The sequence below is a fragment of the Scyliorhinus torazame genome, chromosome 7 (genome assembly GCF_047496885.1).
Source record: "Scyliorhinus torazame isolate Kashiwa2021f chromosome 7, sScyTor2.1, whole genome shotgun sequence".
Classification (NCBI taxonomy): domain Eukaryota; kingdom Metazoa; phylum Chordata; class Chondrichthyes; order Carcharhiniformes; family Scyliorhinidae; genus Scyliorhinus; species Scyliorhinus torazame.
In genome coordinates this window covers 162,227,009-162,253,698 of record NC_092713.1, presented here as the reverse complement: position 1 = coordinate 162,253,698, position 26,690 = coordinate 162,227,009, and the positions used below count along the sequence as shown (strand labels likewise).

At 45.7% G+C, this 26,690-nt stretch overlaps 1 protein-coding gene across 4 annotated transcripts in view; it reads right to left on the bottom strand.

Annotated features, from left to right (window-relative positions):
- Window positions 1-26,690, bottom strand: part of LOC140426656 (centrosome-associated protein 350-like) — a 319,223-nt gene that overhangs the window by 199,112 nt on the left and 93,421 nt on the right. For all 4 annotated transcript variants that reach the window (XM_072511741.1, XM_072511743.1, XM_072511742.1 and 1 more), the window contains one exon: window positions 23,299-23,412. In XM_072511741.1, coding sequence (XP_072367842.1) covers window positions 23,299-23,412 — 114 coding nt within the window. The remainder of the gene's footprint in view (window positions 1-23,298; window positions 23,413-26,690) is intronic.

The window sequence follows — 26,690 nt, the reverse complement described above, 5'->3', positions numbered from 1 at the left end:
ATCTTATATGTTTCTATAAGATCCCCCCTCATCCTTCTGAATTCCAACGAGTTCAGTCCCAGTCTACTCAACCTCTCCTCGTAATCCAACCCCTTCAGCTCTGGGATTAACCTAGTGAATCTCCTCTGCACATCCTCCAGTGCCAGTACGTCCTTTCTCAAGTAAGGAGACCAAAACTGAACACAATACTCCAGGTGTGGCCTCACTAACACCTTATACAATTGCAGCATAACCTCCCTAGTCTTAAACTCCATCCCTCTAGCAATGAAGGACAAAATTCCATTTGCCTTCTTAATCACCTGTTGCACCTGAAAACCAACTTTTTGCGACTCATGCACTAGCACACCCAGGTCTCTCTGCACAGCAGCATGTTTTAATATTTTATCATTTAAATAATAATCCCTTTTGCTGTTATTCCTACCAAAATGGATAACCTCACATTTGTCAACATTGTATTCCATCTGCCAGACCCTAGCCCATTCACTTAGCCTATCCAAATCCCTCTGCAGACTTCCAGTACCCTCTGCACTTTTTGCTTTACCACTTATCTTAGTGTCGTCTGCAAACTTGGGACACATTGCCCTTGGTCCCCAACTCCAAATCATTTATGTAAATTGTGAACAGTTGTGGGCCCAACACTGATCCCTGAGGGACACCACTAGCTACTGATTGCCAACCAGAGAAACACCCATTAATCCCCACTCTTTGCTTTCTATTAATTAACCAATCCTCTATCCATGCTACTACTTTACCCTTAATGCCATGCATCTTTATCTTATGCAACAACCTTTTGTGTGGCACCTTGTCAAAACCTTTCTGGAAATCCAGATATACCACATCCATTGGTTCCCCGTTATCTACCGCACTGTTAATGTCCTCAAAAAAATTCCACTAAATTAGTTAGGCACGACCTGCCCTTTATGAACCCATGCTGCGTCTGTCCAATGGGACAATTTCCATCCAGATGCCTCGCTATTTCTTCCTTGATGATAGATTCCAGCATCTTCCCTACTACCGAAGTTAAGATCACTGGCCTATAATTACCCGCTTTCTGCCTACCCCCTTTTTTAAACAGTGGTGTCACGCTTGCTAATTTCCAATCCGCCGGGACCACCCCAGAGTCTAGTGAATTTTGGTAAATTATCACTAGTGCATTTGCAATTTCCCTAGCCATCTCTTTTAGCACTCTGGGATGCATTCCATCAGGTCCAGGCGACTTGTCTACCTTCAGCCCCATTAGCTTACCCATCACTACCTCCTTGGTGATAACAATCCTCTCAAGGTCCTCACCTGTCATAGCCTCATTTCCATCAGTCACTGGCATGTTATTTGTGTCTTCCACAGTGAGGACCGACCCAAAAAACCTGTTCAGTTCCTCAGCCATTTCCTCATCTCCCATTATTAAATCTCCCTTCTCATCCTCTAAAGGACCAATATTTACCTTAGCCACTCTTTTCTGTTTTATGTATTTGTAGAACATCTTGGTAAATCTCTTCTGCACCCTCTCTAAAGCCTCCACATCCTTCTGGTAGTGTGGCGACCAGACTTTGGGTATTTTTCTAAGAATTATTGGTTAATTCAATTATGTTGCAACTCCGGGGCACGTTGGGATGAAATTGACCACATCCTAGCCCAGGGTGTCGCAACAATATATTTAAGAAGGCAACAGACAGATTTCTGGACTCTAAAGGAGTCAAGGGGTATGGGGCGAGCACAGGTGTATAGTGTTGAGATAGAGGCTAGCCTCTATCGTATTGAATGGCAGAAGAGGCTCAGAGGGCTAATTGGTCTGCTCCAATTAGAAGACCGAGAGTGTCGAGCGGTGAGTATTTAAACGAGCTGCTTTGCTGCTTAAACAGCAGCCACAGGGTCTTTGGGGATAAATTTGAAGAGTGACATCACAGGAAAACAGTGACCTGATTGGCTGGTAAGGAAAGTGCTCCAGGGGCTGGTTTAGCACAGGGCTAAATTGCTGGCTTTGAAAGCAGACCAAGGCAGGCCAGCAGCACGGTTCAATTCCCGTACCAGCCTCCCCAAACAGGCGCCGGAATGTGGCAACTAGGGGCTTTTCACAGTAACTTCATTTGAAGCCTGCTTGTGACAAGCGATTTTCATTTTCAATTAGCAGTAGCTGGGAGAAATTTAACTCTTAGTGTGTTGATAAGTATTGTGATTGATAAGTAAAATCTTTATTCCTTTCACTTATTCATAATTTGATATTCTATTTGTAATATCAGTTACGGTAAAGTGTACAAATGGCAGGAGATCCCAGACCGTTGTTATGTTCTTCGTGCTCAATGTGGGAGTTCAGGGACGTGGCCGATGACCCGGACTCCTTCATGTGCGGGAAGTGTGTCCAGCTGCAGCTCCTGTTAGACCGCATGGATGGCTCTGGAGCTGCGGATGGACTCACTTTGGAGCATCCGCGATGCTGAGAAGGTCGTGGATAGCACGTTCAGTGATTTGGTCACACCGCAGATTAGGATTGGTGAGGGAGACAGGAAATTGGTGACCAAAAGGCAGAGAAAGAGCAGGAAGCCAGTGCAGGTGTCCCCTGCGGTCATCTCCCTCCAAAACAGGTATACCGTTTTGGATACTGTTGGGGAAGATGACTCCATCAGGGGAAGGCAGTAGTAGCCAGGCTCATGGCACCGTGGCTGGCTCTGCTGCACAGAAGGGCGGGAAAAAGACTGGCAGGGCTATAGTCATAGGGGATTCAATCGTAAGGGAAGTAGACAGGCATTTCTGTGGTCGAAAACGAGACTCCCAAATGGTACGTTGCCTCCCGGATGCACGGGTCAGGGATGTCTCAGATCGGCTGCAGGACATACTGAAGGGGGAGGGTGAACAGCCAGTTGTCGTTGTGCATATAGGCACCAATGATATAGGTAAAAAAACGGGATGAGGTCCTACAATCAGAATTTAGGGAGTTAATTCTACTACTCAAAAGGTAGTAATCTCAGGATTGCTACCAGTGCCACGAGACAGTCAGAGTAGAAATTCAAGAATAGTCAGAATGAATACGTGGCTTGAGAGATGGTGCAGGAAGGAGGGGTTCAGATTTTTGGGACATTGGAACCGGTTCTGGGGGCGGTGGGACCATTACAAATCAGATGGTCTACACCTGGGCAGGACTGGAACCAATGTCCTCGGGGGTGCTTTTGCTAACACTGTTGGGGAGGTTTTAAACTAATGTGGCAGGGGAATGGGAACCAGATGAGGAAGTTAGTGGTCAGTAAAGAGGCAGCAACTAAAGCCAGTTAGGTACTAGATAATAAACTCATTGTGACTAAGGGGAACAGTAGACAGGGAAGAGATGATGAACGCAAAGGGACAGGTGGTCTGAGGTGCATTTGTTTCAATGCGAGAAGTGTAGCAGGTAAAGCAGATGAACTTATGGCTTGGATTAGTACCTGGAAATATGATGTTATTGGTATTACTGAGACTTGGTTGAGGGAAGGGCAAGATTGGCAACTAAATATCCCAGGGTATAGATGCTTCAGGAGGGATAGAGAGGGAGATAAAAGGGGTGGAGGAGTTGCATTACTGGTCAGAGATGATATCACAGCCTTGATTAAGGAGGGCACGATGGAAGATTCGAGCACTGAGGGAATATGGGTAGAGCGAAGAAATAGGAAGGGTGCAGTAACATTGTTGGGACTTTACTACAGGCCTCCCAAAAGCGAGCGTGAAGTAGAGGTACAAATATGTGGACAGATTATAGAAAAATGTAGGTCGTGATGGGAGATTTTAACTTCCCCAACATTGAATGGGACTCATGTAGTGTTGGAGGCGTAAATGGTGTTGGAGGCGTAAATGGAGCAGAATTTGTAAGGAGCATTCAGGAGAGTTGTTTAGAGCAGTATGTAAATAGTCCAACTCGGGAAGGGGCCATACTGGACCTGGTATTGGGGAATGATCCCGGCCAGGTGGTTGAAGCTTCAGTCAGTGATTACTTTGGGAATAGCGATCACAATTCCGTAAGTTTTAGAATACTCATGGACAAAGACGAGAGTGGTCCTAAAGGAAGAGTGCAAAATTGAGGAAAGGCCAAGTATAACAAAATTCGGCAAGAGCTAGGGAATGTGGATTGGGAGCAGCTGTTTAATGGTAAATCCATATTTGAAATGTGGGAGTATTTTAAGGAAAGGTTGATTAGAGTGCAGGACAGACATGTCCCTGTGAAAATGAGGGATAGAAATTGCAAGATTAGGGAACCATGGATGACGGGTGGAATTGAGAGACTAGCGAAGATGAAAAAGGAAGCATACATAAGATCTAGGTGACTTAGATCTGATGAAGCTTTGGAGGAATATCGAGAAAGTAGGACAAATCTCAAACGTGCAATAAAGAGGGCTAAAAGGGGTCATGAAATATCTTTGGCTAACAGGGTTAAGGAAAATCCCAAAGCCTTTTATTCGTATATATGGAGCAAGAGGGCAACTAGAGAAAGGATTGGCCCACTCAAAGACAAAAGAGGGAATTTATGCGTGGAGTCAGAGGAAATGGGTGAGATTCTTAATGAGTACTTTGCATCAGTATTCACCAAGGAGAGGGACATGACGGATGTTGAGGTTAGGGATGGATGTTTCTATACTCTCGGTCAAGTCGGCATAAGGAATGGGGAAGTTTTGGGTATTCTAAAAGGCGTTACGGTGGACAAGTTCCCAGGTCCGGATGGGATCTATCCCAGGTTACTAAGGGACGCGAGGGTCAAAATAGCTGGGGCCTTAACAGATATCTTTGTAGCATCCTTGAGCACGGGTGAGGTCCCGGAGGACTGGAGAATTGCTAATGTTGTCCCTTTGTTTAAGAAGGGTAGCAGGGATAATCCAGGGAATTATAGACCTGTGAGCTTGACGACAGTGGTAGGCAAACTGTTGGAGAAGATAATGAGGGATAGGATCTATTCACATTTGGAAGAAAATAGACTCAGTGATAGGTAGCATGGTTTTGTGCAGGGAAGGTCATGTCTTACAAACCTAATAGAATTCTTTGAGGAAGTGACAAAGTTAATTGATGAGGGAAGGGCTGGGGATGTCATATACATGGACTTCAGTAAGGCTTTTGATACAAGTTTCCCATGGCAGGTTGATGGAAAAAGTGAAGTCGCATGGGGTTCAGGGTCTACTAGCTGGATGGATAAAGAACTGGCTGGGCAACAGGAGACGGAGAGTAGTGGTGGAAGCGAGTGTCTCAAAATGGAGAAGGGTGACTAGTGGTGTTCCACAGGGATCCGTGCTCGGACCACTGTTGTTTGTGATATACATAAATGATCTGGACGAAGGTATAGGTGGTCTGATTAGCAAGTTTGCAGATGATACTAAGATTGGTGGAGTTGCAGACAGTGAGGGGGACTGTCAGAGAATATAGCAAAATATAGATAGATTGGAGAGATGGGCAGAGAAAAGGCAGATGGAGTTCAAAAAGGCAAATGCGAGGTGATGCATTTTGGTAGATCCAATTCAAGAGCGGACTATACGCTCTTCAATGGAAGAGTCCTGGGGAAAATTTATGTACAGAGAGATCTGGGAGTTCAGATCCATTGTACCCTGAAGGTGGCAATGCAGGTCGATAGAGTGGTCAAGAAGGCATACAGCAAGCTTGCCTTCATCGGACGGGGTATTGAGTACAAGAGCCGGCAGGTCTCGGCAGTTACAGTTGTTTAGGACTTTGGTTAGGCCACATTTGGAATACTGCGTGCAGTTCTGGTCGCCACATTACCAGAAGGATGTGGATGCTTTAGAGAGGGTGCAGAGGAGGTTCACCGGGATGTTGCCTGGTATGGAGGGTGCTAGCTATGAAGGAAAGTTGAGTAGATTAGGATTGTTTTTGTTGGAAAGACGGAGGTTGAGGGGTGACCTGATAGAGGTCGACAAAATTATGAGGTATGGACAGGGTGGATAGCAACAAGCTTTTTCCAAGAGTGGGGGTGTCAATTACAAGGGGTCACGATTTCAAGGTGAGAGGGGGAAAGTTTAAGGGAGATGTGCGTGGAAAGTTTTTTTACGCAGAGGGTGGTGGGTGCCGGGAACGCTTTGCCAGCGGAGGTGGTAGAGGCGGGCACGATAGCATCATTTAAGATGCATCTAGACAGATATCATTTAAGATGCATCTAGACAGATATATGACGGTGGGGAACAGAGGGAAGTAGATCCTTGGAGAATAGGCGACAGGTTTAGATAAAGGATCGGCACAGGCTGGGAGGGCCAAAGGGCCTGTTCCTGTGCTATAATTTTCTTTGTTCTTTCTTTGCTTTTTGTTCTCCTGCTCCTATTGTCTATGTTTATATATAGGACTCATCTTCAGAGTCAATTTTCTATTTAGTCCAACATGTCCTCTACCTCTTAACGAAACTCCAATGCATATGCCATGGCTCAGATGGTATGGCACTCTCGCTTCTGAGACAGAAGCTGGTTTAGCACAGGGCTAAAGAGCTGGTTTTTAAAGCAGACCCAGGCAGGCCAGCAGCGCGGGTTCAATTCCCGTACCAGCCTCCCCAAACAGGCGCCGGAATTTGGCGACTAGGGGCTTTCACAGCAACTTCATTTGAAACCTACTTGTGACAATAAGCAATTTTCATTTCATTTCAGAAAGCCGAGGGTCAAAGTCCTACATGTGGTACTTGAGCACATTCACTAGGCTGGCAATGCAATACCAAGGGGGTGTCTTTTGGATGAGACCAAACTAGAAAGCTTGTCTTGTTAGGCAGATGTAGAAGATCCAGAAGTACATAGGCAGAGATGGTAGGAGAGGCTTTCCCTGGTGTTTGGGGCCCATATTTATTCCACAACCAATGTCGTCACAACAGGTTATCTGGCAATTATCACACTGCTGTTGTGATTTCTTGCTATGCAAAAAATAAATGCCCATTTCCTACATTACAACAGCGACTACACTTCAAAAGTACTCTATTGGCTGCAAAATGCTTTGGGACATTGAGGTCAAAGATGCCGCACGAATGCTGGTTCTTTAGGTTATTTTTTAATTTTTTTTTTTTTTTTTTAAATACCTTCACCTGCCTTCTCCCAATTAATTTGGAAGTCTGTGGCTGGAAGCCTCTTTGACACAACATCACCCACCATCTTTGCTCTTCCTATTCTCCATGGCACCCTGTTCCCTGACACAATGACAAAGTTCCTTGTTCTGCAAATCTTTCAGTCTCCCTCTCTTTTTTTAAAAAAATATTTCTTTATTCTCTCCCAAATTTACACCCATCAACAATAAACAATAATCAGTAACAAATATGTCAATCCCCAGATCAATAACAACGATCCCATCCTCCCAACAAACCCCAAACATTCGCCCACATGTTCACATAAACAACTGACAAAAAGAAACCCCATAGCCCCCATTAACACCCAGCACCCTCCCCCCCACCCCCCATCCACCCCTCACCCCAAACTAATGTTTGATGTTATCCAGTTCTTGAAAGTCCATAACGAATAATGCCCATGAATTGTAGAACCCCTCTGTCCTTCCCCTCAGTTCAAACTTAACCTTCTCAAGAGTCAAGAATTCGAACAGATTCCCCCCGCCACGCCAGGGCACAGGGTGGAGAGGCTGCTCTCCATCCCATCAGGTTCCGTCTTCGGGCGATCAACGAGGCGAAGGCTACAACATCTGCATCTGCACCCGTTTCCAACCCTGGCCGGTCCGACACCCAGAATATGGCCACCCAGGGTCCCGGGTCCAGTTTCATGTGCACCACTTTAGAAATTATCTCAAAAACCTCCTTCCAGTAATCCTCTAGCTTTGGAAAGGACCAAAACATATGAACGTGGTTAGCGGGGCCTCCCCCGCAACGTTCACACACATCTTCTACTCCTTCAAAGAATCAGCTCATCCTCGCCCTCGTGAGGTGTGCTCTGTATACCACCTTCAGCTGTATCAGCCCCAACCTCACGCACGAGGTGACGGCATTCACTCTCCGGAGCACCTCACACCAGAACCCCTCCTCCATATCCTCTCCCAACTCTTCCCCCCACTTTGCTTTGATCCCCTCCAGTGGTGCCTTCTCCTCTTCCAAAATAGCTCCGTAGACCGCTGACACTACCCCCTTCTCCAGTCCCCCTGTCGTCAGCACCTCCCCCAACAATGTGGAGGCCAGCTCCTCCAGGAAGTTCTGTATCTCCTTTCTGGCAAAATCTTGAACCTACATGTATTTAAACATTTCCCCCTGCTCCAGCCCATACTTCAACTCCAGCTCCTTCAATCCTGTAAACCGATCCCCAAGAAACTAATCTTTTAGTGTCTTAATCCCCTTCTCCTCCAATTTCCGATAATTTCCATTCCACCTCCCTGGCTCAAATCTGTGGCTCCCCCGAATCGGCATTTCCCTTGACCCTGCCCCCAACCCGAAGTGTTGGCAAAACTGCCTCCAAATTCTCAATGAAGCTATTATTACCAGACTCCCTGAGAACTTCCCCAGGGCTATCGGGAGTGGCGCTGTTGCTAGTGCCTTCAATCCCAACCCCCTACACAAACTCTCCTTTATTCTGACCCACTGGGAATCAACCCCTCTGACCCAGCTCCGCACCTTCTCCACATTCGGTGCCCAGTAGTAATACATCAGGTTCGGAAGACCCAAACCACCTGCCTGCCTTCCCCTCTGTAGTAGCACCTTTCTAACTCTGGCCACCTTCCCTCCCCATATGAACGACGTAATCCTTCCCTCAATCTCTCTTAAAAAAGCCTTTGGCAGGAAAATCGGCAGGCATTGAAAAATAAACAGAAATCGTGACAACGCGCTCATTTTAACCGCCTGTATCCAACCCACCAGTGACAGAGGGAGACCATCCCACCTTGCCAGATCCGCTTTCGGTCTTCCTCTCGTTACGTAAATGATCTTCTGCAGCTTTGTCGCCACCAGTATTCTCTGCTCAGCTCTATTTTCATTACCTTTATTTCTCCACAGCCTCCAGATCCCTACTCGTTCGGATATTCCCTTGCACCACTGTTTATTACCATCCATCTCCTTTCTTTAATAAGGTTCCGAAACATTACTTGGATTTTTTTCTCAGTCTTCCATTTCATGCTGACCACTACTCCCATCCCTCCTTTACAAGAGCCCGACATGAAAGAATCTAATTATCAGTTGCTGAACATAAATATTCAACATCACACTATTAAATAAAACTAAGCAAGTAAACCCTACTAAAGACAAAGCTCTGAATGCATTGATAATTATTTAAGAAACCCGGAGCAGGCCTCAATCTCCTTGTTGCTGAAGAAAGATAAGGGCCCAACAGCGTGTGGGTCGTATAGGCCGATAATCGCTACTGAATTTGGATGCGAAGATATTAGCGAAGGTACTGGCGGCTAGGTTGGCGGGGTGCCTCCCGAAGATGATGGGGGAGAACCATTTGGGGTTCATGAAAGGGAAGAAGCTGTTCTCAAATATTAGGAGAGTGCTAAATGTAGTCACTACGCCGGCTGAGGGGAAGGAAACGGAGGTGGTGGTTGTGCTGGATGCGGAAAAGGCATTTGATCGAGTAGAATGGGAGTATTTGATTGTGGTTCTCGAGATATTTGGGATCGGGCCGAGATTCACGGAGTGGGTATGGATGTTATACAAGGAACCATGGGCGAGTGTCCGCACAAACAATACGAGTGTGTTGGGATACTTTGCTCTGCCCCGGGGACCAGGCAGGGGTGTCTTATGCCCCTCTGTTATTTGCGTTAGCAATTGAGCCTTTGGCCATCACACGGAGGAGCTCGGGGTTGTGGAAGAAAATAGTACCGGGGGGGTCCAATGGAGAGTACATTGGAGCTTCTCCAGTCCTTTTCAGGGTATAAATTAAACGAGTAACAAAGTGAATACTTTGTGGTGTCGTGGAAGGGCTGCCATACCACAGGCAGGGAAGCAACCTGCTTTAAGTATTTGGGGGTGCAGGTGGCACGGGACTGGAGGGTGGGGGGGCTCCATAGGTACAATCTTACTAGCGTGGTGGGGAGCATGAAAGTGGATTTGGCAAGGTGGGATAGTCTCACTGTCACTGGCAGGTTGGATGCAAGCGGTTAAAATGAATGTGTTGACTTCCGGTGGCAGCTATGGAGGGATAGGTCGCACATTTGATAGCTCCCGCCTATAATGGACTTTTGGACCTTATTCCCCTGTTTTTTAAGGATTTTATGAGATAAAGCAGTGAAGAGTGAGGCAGTAAGGAGAAATCCCCTCCGGTGTATGGAGAATTGGACCAGAAGTGGCCATGTGAGACGACAAAGTCCTATAAGGGAGACGCAAGTAGAGCTGGTGACATGGTACAGCATGGCGGAGGGAAAGGGCTGCGGGGAGACGGCACAGTGGTCGATGGAGCAGCTGGTGAAGTTTTTCGAGGATTGCTTCGCCAAGCTGAAGAAGGACACGCTGGACCCGATTAAGGTTTTGATTGATCAAGTGGTTCAGAATCAGGAAACCCACGGGAGAGCGATCCAGGAGGTCGAACAAAAGTTGTCGGAGCGCGAGGAGTATATAACCATGCTGGAAAGCAAGATGGGGATGATGAACGACCGCCAGAAAAGAATGCAGGAGAAGCTGGAGAATAGGTCCAGGAGGCAGAATCTCAGAATTGTTAGCCTCCCTGAAGGCAGTGAGGGATCAGATGCGAGGGCCTGTGACGGACATGTTGGAGAAGTTGATGGGGGCTGGGGCGTTCCCTCGGCCCCAGGAATTGGACAGAGTGCACAGAACCCTGAGGGGATGAAGGAAGGGTTCTGCAATTCATGGGGATTGTTTATCATGCACTTTCAAGAATTGGTTGCCATCGAACATTGGGGATTTTGCGTATTGTCTACAGGATGTTGGCTAATTTTTTTTGTTTTTTACTTGGAATGTATGGGTGATGATTGGGTTTGTATATTGAAGGGGATGCTGTTTGGGTGATTGGTACTGTATTTGTTATTGTTGATTTTTTTTTGTTTTTTGTATATTTGATGAAAATGTGGAAAATGAGGAGAGTAAAACGATTCTTTAATTATTTGAGAATACCGACCCCCTCGCATTTCTATAGCACCCATAGGATGTCCCAAAGAACACAATCAACAAACTACTTTTGAAATGTCAGCAAAAGGAACAGCAATTTGAGCACAGCATGGTCTGACAAAGAATAGCAAGGTGGACGATCAGTGAACCAGTTTTTCCATAGTGTGGGTTGAGGGGCAACATTATTCAGGACACTTGGTGAACTCTCGTCTTCATCAAATGCAACTTGGATTTAGATAGTGCCTTTAAAGCAATAAAATAATCCAAATTACTACATAATATTACAGTGGGTTTTTCTAGGTCCATCTGAACAGAAAGGGGCTGTAGATTCACGTCATGTCTGAGAGCTGCCACCAGAGCTCCTTCAGCAGCATATTTCCGAGTCAGCCTATATTGTACACTTGTGTCCTGGAGTGGGGCCTAAACCAACATCCTTCTGACTCAGAGACAACAATGTTACTGGTGAGTCAAGCGGAGACGTAATTCAGCCAACTACAGCATGCTGACAATGCTTGCACCAATGCTGAACTCGCCCCACACAAACAGTGCTCGGAGTTACTCTCTCTCCTGACAGACCAGGATGTTGAATTCTGGCAACAGCAAGGCTGGGATGCGCAGAGGGCGGAGGCTGGAGAGTAGCATGCAGATCATGAGGTGGGGTCATTCCAGACCTCCAACAATTATTTCAGATATTAGATGGGGGTAAGAACTAAAGTAATCACCTAATGTGCGACATCAATGGTAATCACCCCAAATAAAGAGTATTCTGCATGTGATTAGCAGAGGAATGACCTAATTACCACCAATAAGTGAATGTCCAACAAATTGCTTGAGAAAAGTATCGCCAAATGCAGAGCCAAGAGCACAAAGCTGTTGAAAGCAGAATCATCTGCTTACTTTCTGTCAGCTGTTAAGCTATTAATAGGAAGTGCTGATGAGCCATCCTTAACCAGTCAGCAGTGCAGCAAATTCCTTCCCCCCCCCCCCCCGCCTCTGCACAAAGGAAAGACATCAGAAGACTTCGGCTGACTACTGCTGCAACCTTTTTTGCTATATTTAGCTCACAGACTGCACGCCTTGCAGGTTTGCCTCAGTGAGGTTACTTTAAGAGACCCTGAGCTAAATATAAGGAACAAGCACAGGAATCAGGGGCAGCTCCCAGAGGCTTGCTGCACATATTAACCAGCATAAGTCATAATGCTGTGCTGGCAGAGCTGCTGTAGCACAATTCCACCTCAATGCTCTGGAAAGCTAAGAATTAGGACACAGGTTTTCCATACAGGTACTCCCAACAGCAGTTATACTCAGATAGAAAGTCCACAGTCCAGAGGCTGGAATAATGGAATGTAAAAACTGACTTGCATTGATGTAGCATTTTTCACAACCAACAGACACAGGTTGGACTTTTACATACGAATTAGGAGTAGGCTACTCGGCCCCTCAAGTCAAGATGATAATGGCTGACCTGATTGTAACCTCAACTCCTCACTCCTGCCTACCCCCAAGAACCTTTCATCCCCTTATTAATTAAGTATCTAGCTCTGCCTCCAAAATATTCAAAGACACTCTTCTTCAAGGTATGGTAGAAGCAGAGTTCCAAAGACTCAAAGAAAATATTTCTCAACTCATTCTTAATTGGATGACCGCTTATTTTTAAAATAGTAACCCCTAGTTCAAGATTCTCCCACAAGAGGAAACTTCCTTTCCACTTCCACACTGTCAAGAATCATCAGGAGCTTAACGGTTTCAATCAAGTCATCTCTTAATCCAGCAGAGACAAGTCTCGTCTGTCCGTTTCCTCATAAAACAACCTACCCATTCCAGGAATTAGTCTCCGAATTAATTTGTCGCCTTAATTAAAGAGACAGTACTCCAGGAGTAGTCTTAACAATGCCCTGTATAACTGAAACAGAACCCCACAACTGTTCCCCTCAATAATCAATTCCCCTCGCAACAAATAGGTTTCTATTAGCTTTTCTAATTGCTTGCTGTGCTGAATACTAACCTTTTGTGATTCATGCACTTGGACATCCAGGCCCCTTTGCAACTCAGGGCTCTGCAATCTCTCAACCATTAGGATATGCTTCTTTATTCTTCCTAACAAAATAAACCATTTCACATTTTCCCATATTGTACTCCATTTCCCAGATCTTTGCCCACTCACTTAACCCATCTATCTCCCTTTGTTGCCTCCTTATGTCCTCCATACAATTTGCTTTCTCATCGATCCTTGAGCTATAATCAAATTTAGCAACCATATCTTCGTTCCTTTCAGCATGGTAGCACAGTGGTTAGCACTGTTGCTTCACAGCGCCAGGGACCCGGGTTAGATTCCCGGCTTGGGTCACTGTCTGTGCGGAGTCTGCATGTTTTTCCCCTGTCTGCGTAGGTTTCCTCCAGTTTCCTCCCCAAGTCCCAAAAGAAGTGCTTATGAGGTGAATTGGACATTCTGAATTCTTCCTCAGTGTACCCGAACAGGCGCTGGGGTGTGGCGATTAGGGACGTTTCACAGTAACTTCATTGCAGTGTTAATGTAAGCCTATTTGTGACACCAATAAAGGTTATCAAGTCATTTATGTAAATTATAAAAAGTAGAGCTGCCAGCGCTGATTTTTGTGGCATACCACTCATTAATCCTGCCAACCAGAAAATGATCCATTTATGCCTACTGTGTCCTGTTAGCTAGCCAATCTTCTATCCATGCCAATGTGTTACCAACTATGCCATATGCTTTTATTTTCAACAGTAACATCTGATGTGGCACCTTGTCAAACACATTCTGCAAATCAAAGTACAGTTCATCCACCTATTTCCCTTCAATTTTGTTACAAATGCTACGTGAATGCAAATGGTACATGAATGCAGATACAAGTGTTCAGTTTTGTCCTTTTATTATTTTTGTACCCTCCAGCCTCATCTGCTGCTGCCTTACCTTTAGATTTGTCCTCTCTGTCCCCTCTGGTCAGGATCGGTTTATCATTTGCCATATTAATAGCTCTCTATTTTGGCTGGTCTCTACTCTTTAATTTACTGCATCTCCCCAAATTTGAATTTAGGCGCAAGTCCTGGAGGAATGACATCATCACTTCTTCTCCTGCCCATTCCTGGCAGGACCACACTACTCAATATTCAATGTCACTTTATCTACCAACCGGTGTTAACCTATCCACGTGCCTCTCGAGACCACCATTCTCTGCTCCCATCTACTGTCAAAAACTGGGCACATAACCCTTAGTCAAATGGAGGCTACTTGCAGAATCTGATTATCTGAAGTCTCATTTGAACACAATATCCAAAAATTGGTATCTTAGAGTAGACAACAAGAGGGCACAGAATGAAAAAGTTTAATAATTTTTTTTTATTTTTTTTAAAAGATGTCAATACTCCCAATTTGTAGGAACCAAACGTTAGCACCATGCAGCCAAGGTCAAGGGCAGCACAGATAAACTTTGAGTGTTGCTCCCTACACTTTACTTTTTAAAAATATATATATTTTATTAAAGTTTTTCGATCAAATAAAAATTTCCCATTTTACAACTTTGTGATAATATATACATTGATCGTTTTTTAAATAAATAATATGCTGACTATCGGCAACTACCAATAACAAAATAAGAAACAACAGAAATAATAACTAAGATAGTAACTTTATGAAATCAAATATAAATAACTAATATATAAACACACACAAAAAACCCCTGAAGACCCAAGTGAGCCCTCCCTCCCCCCCCCCCGCCCCCCCTCCCTCCCCCCTGGGTTGCTGCTGCACCCTTTCCTATTTTCCCTTATCGCTCTGCGAGATAGCCGAGGAACGGTTGCCACTGCCCGGTGAACCCCTGAGCCGAACCTCTTAGTGCATATTTTATCCACTCCAGTTTTATAAACCCTACCATGTCGTTGATCCAGGCCTCCACACCAGGGGGCTTAGCTTCTTTCCACATAAGTAGAATCCTTCGCCGGGCTACTAGGGACGCAAAGGCCAACACGTCGGCCTCTCTCGCCTCCTGCACTCCCGGCTCATCTGCAACCCCAAATATAGCCAACCCCCAGCTCGGTTTGACCCGGACCCCCACCATCTTCGAGATCACTTTTGCCACACCCACCCAGAACCCATGCAATGTCGGACATGACCAAAACATGTGGGTGTGGTTCGCCGGGCTTCCCGCGCATCTCCCGCACCTATCTTCCACTCCAAAAAACCTACTCAGCCTTGCTCCAGTCATATGCGCCCTGTGTAGAACCTTAAATTGTATCAGGCTGAGCCTGACACACGAGGACGAAGAGTTTACCCTACTTGGGGCATCTGCCCACAGTCCCTCCTCAATCTCTTCCCCCAGCTCCTCCTCCCATTTTCCCTTCAGCTCCTCCACCATCGTCTCTCATTTCCCTATATATATCTGACACCCTAACATCACCCACCCATGCCCCCGATATCACTCTGTCCTGGATCTCTCGCGCCGGGAGCTGCGGAAATTCCCTCACCTGCTGCCTCACAAATGCCCTCATTTGCATATAGCGAAATGCATTCCCAGGTGGCAGCCCATATTTTTCTGTCAGTGCCCCCAGACTCGCGAACGTCCCGTCTAAGAACAAGTCCTGCAATTCCGCAATTCCTGCTCGCTGCCAAGATTTAAATCCCCCATCTATCCTTCCCGGGACGAACCTATGGTTGTTCCTTATCGGGGACCACATTGAGGCACCCTTATGTCATCTCCACTACCCCCAAATTTTCAGAGTTGCCACCACCACTGGGTTTGTGGTGTATTTTTTCGGGGAGAGCGGCAACGGCGCCGTCGCCAGTGATTTTAAGCTAGTTCCCCTACAGGACGCCATCTCCAGTCTTTTCCACGCCGCTCCTTCCCCTTCCCTCATCCACTTACATATCATTGACACGTTGGCGGCCCAATAATAATCACTTAGACTCGGCAGTGCCAATCCCCCTCTATCCCTACTGCGCTGCAGGAACCCCTTCTTTACTCTTGGTCTTTCCAGCCCACACAAAGCTCATAATACTCTTGTCCACCTTCTTAAAATAGGCCTTTGTAATCAGTACAGGGAGGCACTGGAATACAAAAAGAAACCTCAGAAGGACCACCATTTTAACCGCCTGCACCCTGCCCGCCAATGACAGGGGCACCATGTCCCACCTCCTAAAGTCCTCTTCCATCTGCTCTACCAGTCGTGCCAAGTTAAGCTTATGCAAGGTTCCCCAATTCCTGGCCACCTGGATCCCTAAATACAGGAAACCTCCTCTTACCCTCCTCAACGGTAAATCGTCTATTCCCCTGCCCTGTTCCCCGGGGTGCATCACAAACAGTTCTCTCTTCCCCATATTCAATTTATATCCTGAAAATTCTCCAAACTCCGAGTGTCTGCATTATCTCAGGCATCCCCTCCACTGGGTCCGCGACATACAGCAACAAATCATCCGCGTATAATGACACCCGATGCTCTTCTCCTCCTCTAAGTACCCCCCTCCACTTCCTAGAGCCCCTCAGCACTATGGTCAATGGCTCAATTGCCAACGCAAACAGTAACGGGGTCAGGGGACATCCCTGTCTTGTGCCCCTATATAGTCTGAAGTGGTCAGATCGTTGCCCATTTGTAATCACACTTGCCACCGGGGCCCTGTACAGGAGCTGAACCCATCTAATGAACCCCTCTCCAAATCCAAATCTCCTCAGTACTTCCCACAGGTAGTCCCACTCCACTCTATCAAATGCCTTCTCTGCATCCATCGCCACCACTATCTCCGCCTCCCCCTCCGGTGGGGGCATCATCATCACCCCCAACAACCTTTGTATGTTAGCATTCAATTGCCTCCCTTTAACAAACCCCGTTTGATCATCATACACCACCCCAGAGACACAGTCCTCTATCCTCGTCGCCATCACGATGGCCAAAGGCTTGGCATCTACGTTCAAGAGGGAAATAGGCCTGTATGACCCGCACTGCAGCGGGTCTTTGTCTCTTTTCAGTAAAGCGATATCGTCGCCTCCGACATCGCCGGGGGTAGTGTCCCCCTTTCCCTAGCCTCATTAAAGGTTCTCGTCAGAAGTGGGGCCAGCAGGTCCACGTATTTCCTATAGAACTCCACCAGGAACCCATCCAGTCCCGGGGCCTTCCCTGCCTGCATGTTCCCAATTCCTTTCACCACCTCCTCCACCTCAATCTGCGCTCTCAGTACAGTCATCTCCTGTTCCTCAACCTTCGGGAACTCCAGCTGGTCTAGGAAACGCATCATTCCCTCTTTCCCTTCCGGGGTTTGAGCCTTATATAGCCTCTCGTAAAATACCTTAAAACACCCCGTTCACCCTCTCCGCTCCCCGTTCCATCTTTCCCTCCTCGCCTCTAACCCCTCCGATCTCTCTCGCCGCCCCCCTCTTCCTAAGTTGTTGGGCCAGCAGCCGGCTCGCCTTCTCTCCATATTCATACTGCACTCCCTGTGCCTTCCTCCATTGTGCCTCCGCCTTACCCGTGGTCAACAAGTCAAAGTCCGTGTGCAATCTCAGTCTTTCCCTGTATAGCCCTTCATCTGGAGCCTCCGCATATTGCCTATCCACCGTCAAAATCTCCCCCAACAATCTCTCCCTTTCTTTACCCTCTTGTTTCCCCTTATGGAGATCAGCTCCCCTCTAACCAGCGCCTTCAGCACCTCCCAGACCACTCCCACCTGGACCTCTCCTTCATCATTAATCTCTAGGTACCTTTCAATACATCCCCTCACCCTTACACTTACCCCCTCGTCCGCCAACAGTCCCATATCTAATCTCCAGAGTGGGCGCTGCTCCTTTTCCTCTCCTACTTCCAGATCTACCCAATGTGGGGCATGATCTGAAATGGCTATAGCCGAATACTCCGTTCCTGCCACCTTCGGGATCAGCGCCCTTCCCAGGACAAAGTCGTCTATCCGGGAGTACACTTTGTGGACATGGGAGAAGAAGGAAAACTCTTTACTCCTTGGTCTGGCAAATCTCCAGGGATCCACTCCTCCCATCTGCTCCATAAAGCCCTTAAGCACCTTGGCCGCTGCCGGCCTCCTCCCGGTCCTAAATCTGGAGCGGTCCAGCCCTGGGTCCAGCACCGTGTTGAAGTCCCCCCCCATTACCAACTTTCCCGTCTCCAGGTCCGGGGTGCACCCCAGCATACACTTCATGAAGTTCGCATCATCCCAGTTCGGGGCATATATGTTCACCAGCACCACCGCCTCACCTTGCAATCTGCCACTCACCATCATCACGTATCTACCCCCACTGTGGTCTTCACCTCAAACAATACCAGTTTCCCCACCAGTATTGCCACCCCTCTATTTTTCGAATCCAAGCCCGAGTGGAATACCTGTCCCACCCATCCTTTTCTTAATCGGACCTGATCCGCCAGTTTCAGGTGCGTCTCCTGAAGCATGACCACGTCTGCCTTTAGTTTCTTCAGGTGCGCAAATACCCTCGACCTCTAAATCGGCCCATTCAACCCTCTCACGTTCCATGTGTTCAACCGGGTTGGGGGGCTCTTTACTACCCTACCCCCACCCCCCAGCCATCCCCTTTTTTAAACCAGCTCCTCATCCGGTTCCCACGCACCCGCTTATCCCCCGGACGGTGCCCTCCCGTCCCGACCATCCCATCCCGTAACAGCTCCCCCTTCCCCTTAGCAGCAGCAACCCCCCCCCGCTAGATCCCTCTCTAGCTTAGTTGCTTCCGGAAGTCAGCAAACTCTGGCTGACCTCGGCTTCCCCCGTTTATCCTTAGCCTCCCATTATGTGAGGCCCCCTCCTTCCTGCGCCCCCTTTTCCCGCCACAATTTCCATAGCGCGGGGACAAAGCCCGCTCTTCCCTCTCGGCCCCGCCCCTGATGGCGCAGCTCCCTCTCTCCTTCACCCTCCCCTTCCCCACCGGCGCCCACATTTCTTAGTGTGTGTCCCCCTTCGAGGGGAAAGAAAATTTGCCCCCATCTGATTCACAGTCCCTTGCCACCACCTCGCTACTTCATTTCAAACACTCATTCTCAAATCTAGTCCAACTTCTCCTCTTCAATAAATGTCCACGCCTCCTCTGCCGTCTCGAAGTAGTGGTGTTTACCCTGCTGTGTAACCCACAGTCTTGCCGGCTGCAACATTCCGAATTTCACTTTCCTCTTGTGGAGCACCGCCTTGGCCCGATTGAAACTCGCCCTCCTTCTCGCCACCTCCGCACTCCAATCCTGATACACGCGGATCACCGCGTTCTCCAACCTGCTGCTCCGTGTCTTTTTCGCCCATCTCAGGACCATCTCCCTGTCCTTGTAGCGTGGAACCTCACCACTATTGAGAGGTATTTCTCCTGCCTTGGGTCTTTTCACGAGGACTCGGTACGCTCCCTCCACTTTCAGGGGGCCCGTCGGGGCCTCAGCTCCCATTAAGGTATGGAACATAGTGCTCACATACGCCCCAACGTCCGCTCCCTCTGCCCCTTCGGGAAGACCCAAGATTCTTAAGTTCTTCCTCCTCGAGCTATTTTCCAGGGTTTCCAGTCTCTCCATACACCTCTTATGCAGTGCCTCGTGCGTCTCCGTCTTCACCACAAAGCCCTGTATCTCGTCCTCATTTTCGGCAGCTTTTGCCTTCACTCCACGGAGCTCCATCTCTTGGGTCTTCTGCGCCTCCTTTAACCCCTCAATCGCCTGCAGCATCGGCGCCAGCACCTCCTTCTTGAGCTCCTCCGCACATCGCTGGAGGAACTCCTGCTGTTCCAGGCCCCATACCAACTGGCCTCCCTCCGCCGCCATCTTGCTTCTCACCTCCCTTCTTTGCCGCTGCTCCAGAGGATCCTCCGCAATCTGGCCACTATTATCTCTTCTGTCCATTCACATCCGAGGGGACTCCCTTCTATGTCGCCTCACAGTGGGTTTAGCCTTCGAAAATTGCCGTTGGGGCTCCCGATAAGAGCCCAAAAGTCCGTTATAACGGGAGGTGCCGAAACGTGCGACTTAGCTGGTCATCGCCACACCCGGAAGTCTTTACGCTTTACTTTTAATAACATGCTTCACTTCAACCCAAGAACAGCCCCAAACGCAGCAAAATGACCTTCATTTCCCTCTCCAGCCTTCATGGTCAAGTACTGAGTTAGGGACAGCTTTTCAAACAGTGCCCACTCAGAACAAAACAGACTGTCTCAAATTAATTTTCCATTAAACTTTGACACTCAGAAAGAAGCAGCTGAACTGGATTTGGATGCAGAACTCATAAGTGCCTAACGCAGTCCAGAGAATCACCCAGTCCAGAGAATTAAACTCTCTCCAAAAGGAAGTCTGGACAATATCAGCAAATCAATGGTTGAAAACAGACAGTGAAGGGATAGAATGAATGCACAAAAATGGTAAATAACCTTAAAAAGGGACCAATTTGACACGTCAAAAGATTAAACCTACAAAATAATTTTACAATGCAGGGCATGCAATTTAAACTGGCTCGATAATTTGTAATACTGCTAGGAAAACAAAGGTAGTTTTAAGGGATTTATTGTATTGGTAAACATTAAAGATGAAGTATAGCTTTAGGTGGGTTTAATTCTGTCCTTGGAGGGGACCTATAGCTAGATTCACATTGCACAAAGGTGTTTGTGTGTGTGGGGGTTGGTTAAGTTCCAACTGTGATAGAGGGAGCTACAATATGAAGAGTAAATATAGTTGCTTGGCAACTAGAGACCCTTCTAAGGGGGGAAAAAAAACTTTGCTTTGTTCTTTTGTTCCAGACGGAAGCTACAGCAGTTATGGACAGATAGCTAGAGAGAATCTCTCTCAGCTTTGCTAGAAGAGAAGTCATACAATGAACTAATGGTTAAGAAAGCCATTGCCAGAAATCTAATCGACTGCTACTTAAGGAAGCTAGAGAAATGAAGAGACGTTTCCAATGTTCGGAGGTTAAAAGTATGAGAACAGAGGACTGTTCAGTCAAGATAGAGAGTTCAGAGGAAGGTCAAGACGCCAGAAAGACAGCTGAAGTGATTTTCAGGTTTGTTAGATTGGACTATAGCCTTTGGAACATGAATTGATATACCTGTGGTAATTAGTGGCTGGATCTCAAGTGTGTTAAAGTAGTCAAGGCGGGGGCAGCACAGTGGCGCAGTGGTTAGCATTGTTGCCGAGGACCTAGGTTCGATTCCGGCCCCAGGTCACTGTCCATGTGGAGTTTGCATATTCCCATGTCTGCGTGGGTTTCACCCCCACAACCCAAACATGTGCAGGGTAGGTGGATTGGCCATGCTAAATTGCCCCTTAATTGGAAAAACATAATTGTGTACTCCAAATTTATATATTTTTTTTAAATTTGCTCAGTTCAAGTGGTGATGTCTCTCCTGTACGTTCTGTTTTGTCTGCACCCTCCCCGCCAAATTCGGAAGTATCAGATCCAACCGTGTGCCCATTGAATCTGGGTGGTAAGGAGCAGAATTAAGCCATTTGGTCCATTAAGTCTGCTCCGCCATTCAATCATGGCTGATCTTATCCTAGCCTTAACTCCTGCATCCTGCCTGTTCTCCATAACCCTTCAACCCATTACCAATTCCATTACCAATTAGAACATAGAACATAGAAAATACAGCACAGAACAGGCCCTTCGGCCCACGATGTTGTGCCGAACCTTTGTCCTAGATTAATCATAGATTATCATTGAATTTACAGTGCAGAAGGAGGCCATTCGGCCCAGAGTCTGCACCGGCTCTTGGAAGGAAACTCTCATGTGACAATCATCAGGGGAGACTCAGAGGAAATCCACAGACACTAACTTAGGTTCAGAGTGAGTATGTGTTTGACCACAGCCAATGTGTGTTTTAAAAAAGGACTTTGTGTGCCAACGTGACTATTGTAGCTTCAAATGTACAGTGTCACAGGTCTTAAAACCCATGTGTAATTGTTAAGCTAAGGGGGAAGTAAAGGAGTATGGTATTATAATCCAATTTTTTCATGTATAAAAAATGTTTTTTTTCTTGTTGTTAAAAATCCTTATTACAATGACGAGTCAGAGTACAGGAGGGGGATATGTCAGTAAAACTAAGGAGCTGGTCATCAACTTCAAGAAGCGAAGTGCCGTCCATGTCCCTGTCTGTATCAATGGTGCTGAGGTGGAGCTCAAATTCCTAGATGTTAATATCAACAATCTGTCCTGATCCACCCCCGTCGACGCTACAACCAAGAAAGCTCAACAATGCCTATACTTCCTCATAAATTTAAGGAAATTCAGCATGTCCACAACGACTCTTACCAATTGCTATAGATGTACCATAGAAAGCATCCTATCTGGCTGCATCACAGTTTGGTATGGCAGCTTCCCGGCCCAAGACCGCAAGAAACTACAGGGAATATTGAACACAGTCCAATCTATCATGCAAGCTCATGATCTTCCCATTCATTTATAACATCGACTGGGATCATAACAATAACACAAATATAGAAGAGGAATAGGTCATTCGGCCCTTCAAGCCTGTTCCACCATTCAATGTGATCATGGCTGATCATGCAACTCAGTAACCTGTTCCTGCTTTGCCACCCACCGCACCCCTCACACCGCCATTCCCGTAACAGCCTCCCCGAACAGGCGCCGAAATGTGGCGACTAGGGGCTTTTCACAGTAACTTCATTTGAAGCCTACTTGTGACAATAAGCGATTTTCATTTCATTTTTTATTAAAATAATAAGATAATCAAAGTGCAACAGACATTTTGTCCTAACTGAAAACTCTGATTCCCTGATAATTTACAAACTACAGAAAACCAAATTCAGGAACCTTTGGTGGATCATGTTTATTTTGTGAATTCTAATCAGCCACGTATCCAAAATATGTAAGATTTGAGAGAGTATTAGGCCAACAAAAGCTGTCCAGTACATTTGTAGATCCTGGTTCCTGTATTGTCAATGCTCATCAACATGGCACGTCAGTATCACCCTCAATTGTGTTTTTGATCAATCTATAATTACAGCTTTGTATCCAAAGTCTGATAAAGCTGGGATAAATAAAATTAACTTCATTTTTCACTCAGTAGAATCGAAATGAAATCCAATTGGTGAGACCAATTTCCATGGAGCTGATGCACAATTCAAGCTAATAAAGGGTTCATCAGGACTCTATTAAATAAATCTATTTTCCCATAGAATCCTTAGTGAAAAGATTTGAAATATCTGTGCAGGACAAGGCCGTGTGCCCTTTTACAAGTTCCATTTTGTTCCTGTATAAAATTAGGGCTCAGAAAAATGAAATTTTTGCTTTACACCCAAGTATATATGGTCTGCAAAGAGCACAGATGTTACATAGTGCCTTTAAACAGAATATTCGGCTCACTCACTTGGTTTGGTGTCAGGGCTCGGCGATCGAGCTATTTTCTGCACCTTTCGCAAAAGTTTGGTGATTTTCTTCTCTTTGGTTTTTTCACATGCAGTTTCTTTCATCTTACTGCTCTCTGTCAACAAAATAGAACAAACGTTAATCACTTATGCACACGGTATATTATGCTTGCATGCAGTTCCAACTTATTTCAATCAACCTGCATAACTGGTACACTTTATAATTTTATTGGAATCAACAATTGTTTTAAAGCATCATGTACAATCAGATCAACTGACATTTACAGAAAACATTTCACACAACAGTTACGGGGATGTGTTAGTTATATGGATAGACAGAGAAATTGGGGTTGCTCCCCTGATAGCAGAGAAGGTTAAGAGGAGATTTGCTAGAGATGTTTAAAATCAGGAATGGTTTAGATAGAGTAAATAAAGATAAACTATTTCCAAAGGCTGAAGTGTTGATAACCAGAGGGCATGGGTTTAAGCTGATTAGCTAAAGAACCAGAGGTAACATGAGCAAAAATATATTTTTTTTTTAAATGCAACAAATAGGGTAGATTAAGAGTCACTGGAAGTCTACAAAAGGGAATTGGATAAATACTTGGAGCAATTGTAGGGATATGTGAATTAGATTGTTCTTTGAAGAGCCAGAACAGATTCAATGGACCCAACGGCTTCCTTCGCTTCTGTACAATTTGATCAAAATCAACAGTATGCTTACAATGGACCAGTCAGAACAGAAATTCAACTAGTTTCCTGTAAAGAGTAGTGAGGCCGTGGAATGCCCTACCTGCTACAGTGGTGAACTCGCCAACATTGAGGGCATTTAAAAGTTTATTGGATAAACATATGGATGATAATGGCATAGTGTAGGTTGGATGGCTTTTGTTTCGGTGCAACATCGTGGGCCGAAGGGCCTGTACTGCGCTGTATTGTTCTATGTTCTATGTTCTATGTAACTGTGGAAGCTGAATTCTTACTATTCCCACAAATGGGCAACTTGTACAAGCTTCATCCAGATCATTTCAATCCTTTTTGTGCAAAAACAACAAATTAACAGATTTTAAAAACTCTTGTACTCTTTCATATTGCATCCAACAGCCAACATGCTCCCAAAGCAATTAGTGTAAACCACCCAAAACCCAGGCACGATAACGAACAAGAGGCAGTTTACTGGGTTCCTCATTAAAATAGCTCTCGGCAGCTGCAGTTCCCATTGGGTCGATTATCATGTGCACAGCCATGGCAGTCCCACTTCTGAGCCAATACAGGACAGGAATGCTTGTGCAACATATGCAGCTGCTTTCAATTCAGCTGTCTTTTCATTGCCAAATTCAACACAGTGTAAATAGGATGATCCAGCACCATAAACTATTATACAACATAAAAAGGTCATCAGGCTGACAGGCTGGTGACTTTACTGGCTTGGGGAGGGGAAGGAGGGGTGCAGAAAGAGGTAAATGTCACACTTCCTAATTCTTTTCCCCCAGTCAAAATTATCAACGCAACACCATAATGACCTCCTCATTTGAAGTCCATGCATATAAAAACCTCCCACTGGATAAAGGACCAGTGAGAACACTGGCTAAATTTCACCTGTTTAATCCAGGGATGGCAAGGAGATTTGACAGCCCAAACCACGGATGGTTAATGCCTAGTTAGCTGTGAGCAAGGATTGAACCAATGTCTGGCTTGTTCAGCTATGTAAACATCTAAGCTATCAGAAAAGCCCAACTGGTAGCTTTTGACATATAACAATCCCACTAATATTCTAGCTCCACTGCCTTAGAGACATGATGACGGTGGTTCTTCTGGAGAAACAATTGAAGTCTTTAAAGCCTTACTCTGAACTAGATTAATACTTGCAGAAACCTTATGAAATCAGCACTGAAACTGCAGCAAAACATTTGTTTCCTTGTCCCACTTTCACTCTCAAAGCCTTGGACCAATTAGACAAGCTAATTCCTACATTCCTATGTTTAGCACCAGTTCTGAAAAAGCTATTTTTAGCTTTCCCCTCAAGACTCTGATCAAAGCTACATGATGAAGATGGAATGTAAAATGAACGAGTGTAAAAATATCAGTTGAATGTGAAAAGTTAGTACAATTGCTTAAAGGGGACAATAACTAATATTTACAGGCTATTCAAAGTATTGCAGTATTTTTCCATAAATTATTTCAATAATTTCTTGGCTGTCCCTCCCTGTTGATTGCTTCCAATGACATGAAATTGCAGGCACTAATCCTGACGCAGCTCCACTACAAATAGTTGGGGTGCAACATCAATCCAACCCAAACATGGGAAAATATGCCACCCATTCTGAATAATGTTCTCCCTCCAAGGAGTTACTACCCCACTAGTGCAATCAGTTACTGAATCCAAAATACATGTATCAACATTTTACTTCAGGCCTGAGCCCACGGCTGATTTGCAAAATAACAGATTAGCAAATTAGTTCAATTGTAGGATCCACTTGCAGCCACTAACATGATAAACCCTTACTGCAAATCAGAGTTCTATCAGAAATACAAAGCAGTGATGGCATCATTTTAAAACAAACAAACTCTGCCAGTCTTAAATGGAGTACTTAACTCAAAAAATGCAGTACTGTCTTCTTCTAGCACAATTTTCTAGTTAAAGTTTGAGCCAGCTATATCCCAACCTTACAAATCTAGCCTCAATCGCATCTTAGCTCACCGGAAAGAGAAAGCCTCCAATTTCCCCAGATTATAGCTTCCATTACACCCAATGTGAGGCATTTGTTGATTTTTCTGTAAAGATTCTGCTTTTGTTGAGCAGTTTAGAGTTGCTTCTTGCCTTACTGCTGCAGTGCAGTTTGAGGCAGTACTCCATATTTATTCTAAATCATTGACAGGCCTCAAGCCAGAAAATTTAAAAAATATATTTTTTGGTTTAAAAAATCTTTTCCAGTTTAAACAAAATTGGAAGTAGGGAGACAGAGCAAGCAAAGCAAACAGCGAAGGAATGCAAACAAAAAGTGCTGGAAATGCTCAGCAGGTCAGTCAGCATCTCTGGAGACAAAGTTAACAGTTCAGGTCAAGTTGACTTTTCGTCAGAACCTCTCATCTGATGACAATTATCTCAACTGGAAACATAATTCCATTTGTCTCTCCAAAGATACTGCCTGGCCTGCTGAGTATTTCCAGCATCTTTTGTTTGTATTTTAGATTTACAGCATCCACAGTATTTTGTCGTGAAGAAGCTGGAATGGGTAAGAGTGAAGTGGAAGTTCTTTTTGAAAAAATATTTTTACATAAATTGTTTTAGGTGTTTGGTGTAGTTAGAGTGAAATACATCAGTAACTTTAGGATTCAGGGCAGCATGTAGGCACAACGGTTAGCACTACTGCCTCAAAGCACCGGGGAGTTG